An 11,667-nucleotide genomic window follows, 5' to 3' on the forward strand; every position below is an offset into this window, starting at 1 on the left:
CACGTCGCAGGCATCAAAGTGTAGTTTTATTCAACCGCCGTCATATGTTAGGATGTGCTTGACCGATAAGAGGCGAGAGCTCTCATTAAAGTGCTCTCGGTGGACGTATGAAGCAGAGAAAATGAAAGCGCACCATGGGATTGCAATTAATTTGGCATCCTAATCCAGATATTACATTAAACGGACATGACAGGTTACAGAAACTATTAACAGTGTTATCAGATCTCCGCAGAAACATGTTGATTTAGATGAAATTGAGAGGATTTAAAGGGATAGTTCACCACAACATTTTTATTATTTTATTGACTTCCATTGTATGGACGCAGATCCCAGAGACATTCCTTAAAATATGTCTTTAGTTTTCACCGAAAAAGAAAATAAAAGAGGTTTTAAATAGAGGTTTTAAAAGGCCCTGTGATGGTGAACGACAGAACTGTATTTTTTGATTGAGCTATCCCTGTAAGGTAAGAGATAAAATGAAGACGTATTTTCACCATTTCATAAAACATGTGTTTCTTAATCAAGACTGTAATAAATGTTGCTTCAAAGCCAAGAGTGCACAGATTCACATCAACACGCCACATAAAAAAAACACATGAATTAGTCACCAAACACGCTGCTTGAAATTCCAATTTGGGTCTGAGCAGCTCTTCATACCTATCCTGTCAATGGCAGGAAAGAAAACTGAAATGTAGCTAAAATGGATCCATTTAAAATCCATCACAGTTCTTCAGAGTGGAAAGTCCCAGCAGACACCTCACAAAGCCCGTCTTGCAGTGAATTGGTGGTGGTTTCATTTCACCCTACCACTGGATTAAATTGCAAAAGCTGCCGCCCCATCAAGATGACCCTTTCTTCGGCAATGAACAGATTCATTTCAGTGATTCATAATCTGCATTGAACCACAAAAGTGCACTTGTTAAACATTCACGAGCACGAAAGAACTGGAGGCAACCCAGAAGAAAAGCTGCATATAAATTCTTCGAATTCTATTAAATTTTAAAAAATAATGACTGTTTTAAAGGATTCTGGACGTTCCTCTAGTACTATAGTTGGACAGACAGACAGCCCCATCCCAAATAAAGGCCAAAGGTTGAGCCAATGTTTGTGCGATTAGTTAAAAACTCAAAAAAAAGTTTGCACTTCCACAGTAGAGCACAAGATTCACCAGACCCGTCAACAGAAACTCACAAACCGTTTCAAGATTAGTTACACAAACACTGAAATTATTATTTTTAAAACACATTGTATATGAAGACTAAAAACTACTTTGGACAATAGGCAAGATGCACGATTCATTCTCTAGCATGCATACAGTCCTAAATGTGCTTTCTCAAATAAACACAATGTGTACATCTTCTTTGAGCAGAATAAACAAGGTCTGCTGGAGGAAACATTCAGTTGATTTGTAGGATTTATTATTTCTTTAACAAATTATGGTATGTGGTTATTAATAATAGTTTATCTACACATTCAAACTTAAAAATGCAACACAATCTCACGTGAATTCCTAACTATTTTACAAGATGGCTGAATTCATATCTTATTTGTACATTTTAGTATGATTTGCTTTTGCGCCAGTGATGTTAGGTGTTGTACGGGTGGGACTTCAGTATTACTTTTTTCCATAATAATTGTAGGTTTTGGTATAATTCATAGAGTAAGAAATCATATGGATTAGCCACCTCAAACAACCCAAATTTCTGTAAAATGAGGTTGAAAATGTCAAATTTGATGCATGTAACACACAAATTCAAACACTGATGTTCTGCAGTTGAATTTGCTGGTATTGCTGGTTTAAACAGCTTCAAGAAGTCCAATTAGCCTTTGCTGTTTTATTGACACTGTAATTGTTGTTTTCTAAATATTTAATGTTCGCCTCATTGCAGCATCACATTATGTGGCATTAATTCACATGCAGTTAATTCAGTCATTTATCATTCATGAGCCTACAAGCAGACATACTGAAAATACACTAATGTTCCTCCTAAAGGTGAAGTTCATAGTTCTTCCTATTAAAATACATCCTTCAGGCTTGATATGCATTAATAAGTTGACTTTAAAAAAAACCAAACACTGTAGTTCAGAAGAGCTTGTGTTGGAAGACGATTTTGGAAAAAGTGACTTTTGCAGTTCCACTTGGTGCCACTAGTGGCGCCATTACACCCTTCACCTTTTTAATCCATTCTAAACAGGTGAACTGGGATAATAACACATAATGCTAAACCAAAATTATATTTAAAATGACAGCATGTACCTTGGTTTCTCACCATCTGGCTAAATAAACTGCTTTAGAGGAATAACATCTGCATGCGCAAGAGATTCAATGACACAAATCACCAGTTAAAACAATAACACATAAGATAATTGTATATACAACACAATCTTCCCAGAAACATTACACTAAAAGTGGCTTTTATTTCCTCCATGGAGGTTCGTAACTGCAGTCAATTAGTCCAATTACAATGGTGTAGTCAGCAATCTGGTCATGCGTTTGTTTCCAGCGTACTGCAGAAACTTACAGACGTGCATTCTGGCAATGAGACCACACCAGTGTTTATGTAAAACAGCTTACAGTTAGAAAAATAGACAGAACTGCAGACCTTCCGATTATAAAACTAAGAGACAATCTGGCTTTATAAATAGCATCTAACACATCCACTTGTCCAGGTGAGAATAGAGACTTGTTTGGAGTGCCAGGTGGTGTCGTCCACTGATCTGCTTACAAAGCACTAACAATGTTGTGAGTCCGGGGAGCAACATCTTTTCAAGTGCGATAAAGCCACAGAATGTATTATGATTCATATCAAGTGCATTATAATAGTACAAACACTCCCACATTTATAATGCAAAACTATAAATAAGGAAAGAATAAATAAGGAATAAGCCTTCCAAAATTGGCCTGATGGTAGATTGTATAACTACAATATTTTATGGATTGCATTTTTTAACTTCATCTCATTTGCTGTTACCCTTACTTGCATGCAATGACTGTTCCATCCGTCTGAACGTGACACACTCGAGAAGCCTCCTCTCTCTAAGCCTTGCACTCTATGACCTCATTTCCTGTGTCCCGCTAAAGCATGTGCCCTCAGGTGGGCTGACCCCACTCGTATCTCTTCACAGAGTCAATACAGGGCGACAGCCACACTAATGCACTGACCACATATTATCACAGCGCAAGAACTCTGGCGTGGGAGGCTGGCATGAAAACACAGATGTTTCTCAAAGCCTCAGCTACAGGACAGAATGAATAGCTTCCCTCCTCCGTTTCCTTCGATCGAGCCGAGACGCTGTATTGATTAACACCGCAATGCGACGCTTCACCTAATCTAATTCCATAATGTAGACCAGAAGGCGGCAATCATACTGTGAATGCAAAACAAATCAGGTCCGTTTACACATTACTACTCCATTCACGATTCACGATATTGAAGCCTGATGGATTTGATTTTGCACCAACAGGTCAATTCCCGTTTTGTTTGTATTGAGACGATTCACAAGTTTGTTTAGATGATAAACATAAATGCTGAGATTTAGGACTAATTTTTTCTTTGAGAATGTGGTTATTTCACCTTGTTGTTTATTAAGCCCATTCAGACATGAAACAGTTACATCAGCACACCTTATTACAAGAGACATTATTGCTTGGATTGAAATGAGAAAAATTGAAATATTAACACTGGAACCAACAAAAGGAGATTATATCCTGGGAATAGCAAAGCAACCTTAAAAAAGTGGGCTGCACAAACTGTTTTTGATTAGGTGACTTCTTGCGTATAATGCGTTGGAATGACCTGGCACGCATGATTTCAAGTTAATATGCCAATGAGGCAATTGCCATTCAAAATACCTCAGATGGATGAACTCAGTGTGGCATATGATAATCACAAAGCCACCCAAAGGTATACGTCGGATTGGAAATTTCTTCCATGCATCACAATATTAATTGCATAATATATGTATATACATACATATCAATATATACACATTAAATTTATCCTAAATATGGATACTGTTCCCCTTTCGAACAGATAAAAGAGATACTGTTTGTCTTGGCATATCTGAGCACAGAAACATCTATAAATCTTTCTCTAGTCTTAAGCACTCCATTTGCTTTCTGTTTGTCTTTGTTGGTATCAAAGTTACAAAACTGTGATGTTGAAAAACATTACTTTCTTATATTTCTATTAGGGATGCACCGATATGTAAATTTTGGCCTACAACAATCACCGATAAATCTTTAACATTGAAAACCGATAACCGATATATCGTATCTAAATATTAATATAAAATTCCTTAAGACTGAAACAGAAGGTAAAAGGTGGACAACTGCTTTTAATTAAAAACATCCACAAAAAACAAGGTAACCATTAATTCTCTTTTCCCCCAGAAAATCATGTACCAAGACCACTTACACTAGTTAACGATTCTTTAACCTTCAAACTTTTCTGGTATATTTAATAAACAAATTATAGATGTTCTTCCAGAAAAATGTTTTCAATGGCCACATGTCTAACAGGTCTCGTGACAGAAAGCATTCAGACAGCAGTCTGATTCAAACAATATACGTATAATTTAACGTATAATTTACACATTGAAATTATAAATATACACCTCCTAAATACTGTATATTCCAACATCAGCAAAGTTTTGATAAAAGCGTAAGTGAATGATCAAGACAGTACTATAATGTATTTTAACTGCGAGCAGTGTGCAGATGAAGTAGTTTAACCAGAGGAAATGATTTAAGATTTTATCAGCTTTAATATATCGGCATCAATTTTATGATCGGCCGATACTGATTACATTAAAAAAAGACAATTTATCAGCCGATACCGATATGGCCGATAATTTATCGTGCATCCCTATTTTCTATCCTATAGCTTCACTATAAAAAAATTCTGGCTCCAACTCAAATTTTTCTAGTGACTGGTAACATCTCAATTCTTTTAATTGGCACATTTGCAAGTCATCACTTGTGCAAGTCTGTTCCTTCCTAACATTTACAGCCAACTGAAAAATGTAGATGTTTAGAATTATCTTTACAGTGTTAACAGTAACTTCAAGTCAACAAAACCACACAAATGCTTTAATGTTTTCACTTTAAACCTTAGATGTTTAATTTCTTTTAAACACATACCACCATTATCCTCAACATCACCTTTGTCAGTACTGGTCTTGGCTGTGATCTCAGGTCTACAGCGGTTAATGTCTACAGTTCCACATCTTTGTTAAAAGCTAGATGAATGGGGCAGGCGATACCTCTGCTGGACACGCTCTGCCACTACGGAGACCAGTACAAAGTCTTTATCAGAAATGTCTCCTCAATTCTTCCATTTCATGAAATATTCATGAAAATATTTCACACCTCTCAACCGAAGAGCTGCTAAAATATACATGGCGGTGTGACAGTTTGATTTATTCTTAACTTTCCTCTTTATCTGCCTGTGAAAGTGTTTTTTTTACTGAGCCCAAGTGAGTTGTGATTGAACGTTATGGAGTGGTTTCCCGGGCAGGGGTTATCTTAAACCAGGACTAGGCCTTAGTTAAATTTGGATATTTAAGTTATTTAAAAAAAATACCTTACAAAAAACATTTCTGGTTTGCAAAAACGATTATCTTTTTAAAGTTATGTCAGTCTTAGTTGTGATCAAGACACCTTTAACATTTAAATTAGTCTGGGACTAGTTTTAAAACTTGTTCGTGCAACCGCCCCTAAGTGTTGGGAAATATGTAATCCATCTTTACTCAATAAATCTTTCATTATACCAGTTACAGTAGTTCTGGTTCTTGATTCTGGACTGGGACTCTTTACAGTTTTGTATCACTCTACCACACTGACCGATAAAATTATATGATGACAAAGTTATTGATTTACTCAACGGACATATCAGACGGAGGTAATCTCACACGCTTAGTCTCTGTCTCCCTCAAGCACACTTGTAATCTTTTGTCTCCTTGTTGCTCATGTTACAACTGTCTAACTACTTACATTATAAAAATCATTTGGTTTTTTTTACATCTGAAATCCTCTTTGTGCCCAATAGACACCAAACGTCCTCTTATCTGCAACCTTGAGCTACAATCAATCCATACCACATCCAACTCGATGGCTTCTATCACGTGACTCCTCAACGAGACTTCCAGGCAAGTATCGCTTTCAAACATCCAGTCACTGCAGATCAATGCAGGGAAGAAGCTGAAAAGACGATAAGGTAGAATTTTGGGGACCGTCATCCAATTACACACTTTCTACTTTGTCAGGTACGCTCTAAAATTTCCTAATCGGATGATTTCCGTTCGCTCACATTGAAGTGAATGAAGCATCAACCACATCAGCTTAAAGTGATCTGTGAGTTTTTTAGACCATAAAAAGAAATAAAAACACAATCAATATCTGAGTTAAATGACGGATGTGCAAGGTGGAGAAAAATGCAGCAGCCAATCAGAGACGACCTGGTGAAGTCCCTGTATGAGCATGTTACGCTGTTGCTGACTGAGCCGGACATTTCACAAGATCTGTGTAATGAATTACATGCAACCAGCTCGCCAATGTTTTCTATGTAGTCATCCAGCAAACACAATCCACTGATCAGATTAGCGACAAACTCTATGAATACTAAAAACACGACCTCATAACAAACAATCTTCTTTCTTTTAAAACACAAGCTTCTATTCAGCAGTCATGGCTTGTGTCTGATTTCTTTGCAGTTGAAAAGGTGAATTCCTTCATGGGATAAATACGACACCAATTCTTTGATCCAATTACAAGCCGTTTATATTTAGCATCTGTAACAGATGCTCAATTATTAATGAGACATGAAACACAAGATAACCCAGTGGAAGGATTTTTAAGAACCAAAAGGAGAATTTATGCACAGCCAAACTGACAGAAATAATAATCAGTTTAGGAAGGAGGATCCGGAAACATTTTCAGATCCTGCATTAAATGCTATTGGCGACCTGTCGGAAAAGTCTGAAATATTTTATTTATTTATATTTATGAGCTGATCCCTGTTTACTGTTTAAGAGACTCAAGTGATTATCGATTAGCTTTTGGAAGAGATGCTATTGCAGGCAACTACAACCAACAAAAGTCAGGAATGAGCTGCCAAAAAGCTTGAGCTTTGGCTTAGAAGTGAAACTCTTTTGGCACAGATGAAAGATTCCCCCGTTACCGATGACATTCATTTTGTAAGCAAAGTGTTCAATAGTAGATGAGTTTCCCCAGATAAAGTGAGTAGTATTTGACTGGTCATGTGATCTTATAGCACCCCATGACATGACCCGCTCCATGTAAAAACATACAAATAAAACAAAATAAAAATTTAAACCAAATAAAGAAATAACAAATAATAAATAAAAAGACTTAGATTTCTGATATGAGAAGTCACATGTGAATGTACATACATAAACATATTGTCGCTGTCCTTCCAAAACCGTCCGAATTCGATGATTTTCAGGAAATGGAAAGTGAAAAGTGAAAAAACTTTTAATAGCTTACTTTTTATTGGTTAGATATTTGCAAAATCCAGTGGCAAACATAAGGAGTAACTAATAATAATGATTTATGACAAAAAAAAAAAATCACAAAATATGGAGATACGAGGTATCAGAAAAACAGCTGCGACATATTAATGTTCCTATTTGCATTTTTAAGAGTATAAAAATTACTGAGTGCAACTTTACAAGGTTTCCTAAACATTCGTAGCGTAGCATTCAACAAAATTACCTTAAACAGGCGTAGGATGTTGGCCACCATGATGGATACGGAGCTAGCCGCGGCACCTATCACACCAACGATCTTGTCCGGCTTGGCAAAAATGGGCAGCTCGCCACTAGCGCATCGCACATCTGAAGAATCGCGTTCGATGAGCGCTTGCACAAACGTAAGCGATTGCTCCAACGCGTAGGTGTCACGTGAGCAGGTGTCCAAGATGCGCGCCCCCAGCGTTACGTTGGGCAGCAGGTCGGGGTCTTTGTTAATGAGGTCGATGGCAAAGAGCATGGCCTCCAACCTGTGAATCCCCTTCTCCTTCTTCAATTCCCCACAGGGGGCGCCCCGCTCGCCTCGTGCGTGCACCGGGAAAAGACCACCCAGGATGATGTCGCCATCCAGTCGTACAGAATGGGCATATTCAGGGGCGGGGAGCGTCAGGGGATCGGCACGCTGGCCGACAGAACCGGTCAGCGCCGTCAGCAAAAGAAAACCGCCATACCATGCTAAGGCCCTCACCATGGCGGCATAAGGCTATGGGTGCAACCGAAAGAGCAAGGAGCGATGGGATAGCAGTATGTCGTACAGTTAATATGGGGGGAAGCCGGCTGGAAGCATTGAGTGAAGCAGGTCATCAGTGCTCTTCACTGGAGCCACCGTGTACCAAATGCTGGAATCGGATAAGAACATTAGATTTGTAGGGTTGGGATTTCGGAGGCTAAAGGTAAAAAGGTGCTTTATGAACGAGGATGGTGGATTTCAAGTAATCCCATAGTCGCTAGGCTCCTCAATTACAGCACATTTGAATCCTGTGTGAGAGGGAACAGCAGAGGAAGATGCTTTCATAAGCAAAGAACAGGCACATTATTTATTAGAACACACACATGCAGCACAGCGTGGCACATCTATAGTGTGAAAAAAAGTGACACGACCCATATGTTTATTTGCTGAAATAAATCAGACAATTTGCATTTAAAGCATGCATGTGTTTCTGAAGAAATACAATTTTTGAAAATGTGATCAAATGTGTCATTTTAGGCAGGGATGGACACATGCACGCGCAAATGCTTTGTTGCCAATCAATTCCTCCCTAAACCTTAGACAACTCAAATGAAATCTTGCATAGATCGCCTCTCTATCAGCGCTTAATGGCTTCAATTGAGTCCGGTATAAAACACAATAAAACTGACAAAACAGAGTTTAAAGCAGATCTTTCCAGTCAATTTAAATGGATTATTCGAATTACATGAATGCGCACATTTACAGTTCTGTATTCTTATTCACTCCTGCAACTACACTATTGCAAATACGATTTTCTTGCTTTATTATGCTTGACAATTATGAACTGAAAAAAGTCAAAGCAAACGAGCAGTCAGGGATGTTGCGTAAGAACTCACAAAAACGCATCAGTGCACAGATTGTGGTCGGTGTCCCTTTCTTGGGATGAAGAAATAGCTTTACACACATTCTTCATGTCACTGCTGTTAATGCATGAAACTTTTTAACATTTTGACTGACAGAAAGGCGCAAAAGATGTTCTTCATACTCGTGCAATATCTATAAAACGCATCATTTATCAAAAAAGCGCATCAGCTAGAAATATTTAAAACTACAGTGGCTTTCAAACTGCATAGCAACAATTAAACAACCACAAAAACATATTACAGAATAATGCGTCGTAGGCGAAAAGAAATGAAAATAACAAGATAAACGCTGGCATACCTGCAGGTGGCTGCGCTCCTCTCTCTTTTGCCGCTCGCTCGTGCGCTGATCGCTTGACGCTTTGATGCTGCTGGGAGGGACGGCGCGCGAGAGGGACCCGGAGCTCACGAGCATCGCGCAAATACTCCCACTCTGTCATGATTGGTCTGACAATTTGGACGCTTTCTTCATGCTGAACCGCGTCGAGTCAAACTGGAGTTTAATAATTGCGGATAACGAGTTCATTTATTAAAAGACATTTTGGCAGAACTACATCAAATGAGCATTTCTCATTTGAAATGCGTCCACGTGCGGGCCTTTAAATTTGTGGCTGTGGCAAATCTACATAAGCGTTGTTACTGGAATAAGCACAACGGTATGCAGACAGATCAGTGTTAGTTTGACAGCTGCACGTTTGCGTGAAGATGTCAGACGGTTTCAACAGGCACCGGTCTGATTATTCAATTGCGCCATCTAGAGTGCACAAGGTGCAGCTACATCTTTAAATCAAGCTGTAGAACACCTTACCTTTTAGGTCAGCTTACATTTAAACATTGAATAAAATGTACGTTTTTTATTGTTACTTATTGCTAAAGTCTTCTATCAAACATGATCTCACGTAAACATAAAATGTAAACATCAAAAGAATTTGCTATCTTTGGCAAACTACCGCGGCGTTTTGAGCAGAAACCGAAGTCAAAAGAGAAATCGAAGTCAAAAGAGTTTTACATTTTCAAGTCTGAACTAAATATGTTTTTACACCAACGTCCGAACCGAGAGTGTTTTCAAATGATTTTCTATGTTTAGTATTTTCTGTGTCTCGATCAGCTCCCTTGTTCAGTAGCAGTGTTGGGTGTAACTAGTTACTAAGTAATTAGTTACTGTATTTTAATAACTTTTCCCTTGAAAAAGTAAAGTAAGGGATTACTCGTATGTTTTCTGTAATTATTACAGTTACTTTTGATGTACTTAAACTAAATACTTTGTGAAATATATGCGTGTTCAATAGTGTAATTGACATCAAAATTCAAAGTCTTACTTTAAAATCTGTGCTCACATTTGTAATACTTTGGTCAGTTAATAATATTATTTATTTGAATGAATTAAATAAGCCGTTTCATGTCTATCCTTAAAACACTTAACTAATCAAGGTCGATGTAGGATATAGAAAGTAATTAGTAATGAGTAACTAAATACTTTTTGGACAGAGTAATTTGGACAGTAATCCAATTACACTATTGAATATGTAATGAGTAACTAGTAATTAATTACTTTTTCAGAGTAACTTACCCAACACTGTTCAGTAGGCAGGGCACTGTCCAGGGAGTCGGCCATTTTGAGGGTCTCAGCACACTGAAACGTTCGATCCCTAAAAATTCCCACAATGCACCGCAAAAACCAGGGAGCACGCTTCCTATGTTCCCTCGCCATTTATGGATATCACGTGACAAATCTTGAAGACGTTTAACCGAAATCGTAGGAGCCAACTTTATGAGACGTGATGTAACTTTTGAAAAGACAAACGCTATTTATGTTATGTATAAATAAACGTTGCTAGACAGGCAGGTAACACGACAGTTAATTTGATAGAATAATGAAAGTGTTTCTCATATGTACTTCAACCAGTGTTTTTAAAAGCAAAGTCTTGGAGATGTCGGTTTGGCCGGTTGTTGATTAATGCCACCTGTGATAATGACGCGCCTAAGCAGTCACGTCACATGACAATACGTGAACGGTGCCCAATGAGAAGGGAGCCAGGGCCCGGCCCCGTGAACGGTAGACGATATTCTGATTCACGATCTAGGGAGCTGATCGAGACACAGGGTCAAAATTGAAGCCAAAACAACAGGCGAACGATTGTCGATCACTGAAATGGGTATTTCGTGACGTTTGCATTACGAGCTGACGTAAAACGCAGACCAGCGATTGGATTTAAAGGGGATATATCACCCTCGGAAGGGCCCTTCTGGAAGGGGCACCACATAAAACGACGCTCCAATTCAAGAGAAAATTACGTTTTTCCAAGTGAATTTTAATCGCACACATTAAGAGATGCAATTGCGTTTTTCCCTCTAGAGTTTACACATCATGGGCTTCTCTCTTCAAAGGGAGTAGGGCATAGGGACGATCACTACTGAATGGTATGCTCCAGTCTATTTGATTTATTTTTACATTAGGTCATAGGTTGCAAGTAACACTCCATCTTTGATAGCAGATACATCTCTTTTATTACATATATATATCAT

General features: G+C 38.2%; 1 protein-coding gene across 3 annotated transcripts in view; it reads right to left on the reverse strand.

The window, feature by feature from the left end:
- The window catches only part of grm8b (glutamate receptor, metabotropic 8b), a 127,478-nt gene extending 116,701 nt beyond the window's left edge, over positions 1-10,777 (reverse strand). For 2 of the 3 annotated variants that reach the window (XM_056739852.1, XM_056739850.1), the window contains exons 1-2: positions 10,712-10,777; positions 7,736-8,529 (exon numbers count right to left, since the gene is read on the reverse strand). In XM_056739852.1, coding sequence (XP_056595830.1) covers positions 7,736-8,242 — 507 coding nt within the window. In that variant the 5' untranslated portion in view covers positions 8,243-8,529; positions 10,712-10,777. Of the gene's footprint in view, positions 1-7,735; positions 8,530-9,442; positions 9,506-10,711 lie in introns of those variants that run through there. The other variant, XM_056739851.1, reaches the window with a different exon arrangement.
- Between the last annotated feature and the right edge of the window lie 890 nt (positions 10,778-11,667).

Source organism: Triplophysa dalaica, chromosome 24, assembly GCF_015846415.1.
Source record: "Triplophysa dalaica isolate WHDGS20190420 chromosome 24, ASM1584641v1, whole genome shotgun sequence".
NCBI classification, from domain to species: Eukaryota; Metazoa; Chordata; class Actinopteri; order Cypriniformes; family Nemacheilidae; genus Triplophysa; species Triplophysa dalaica.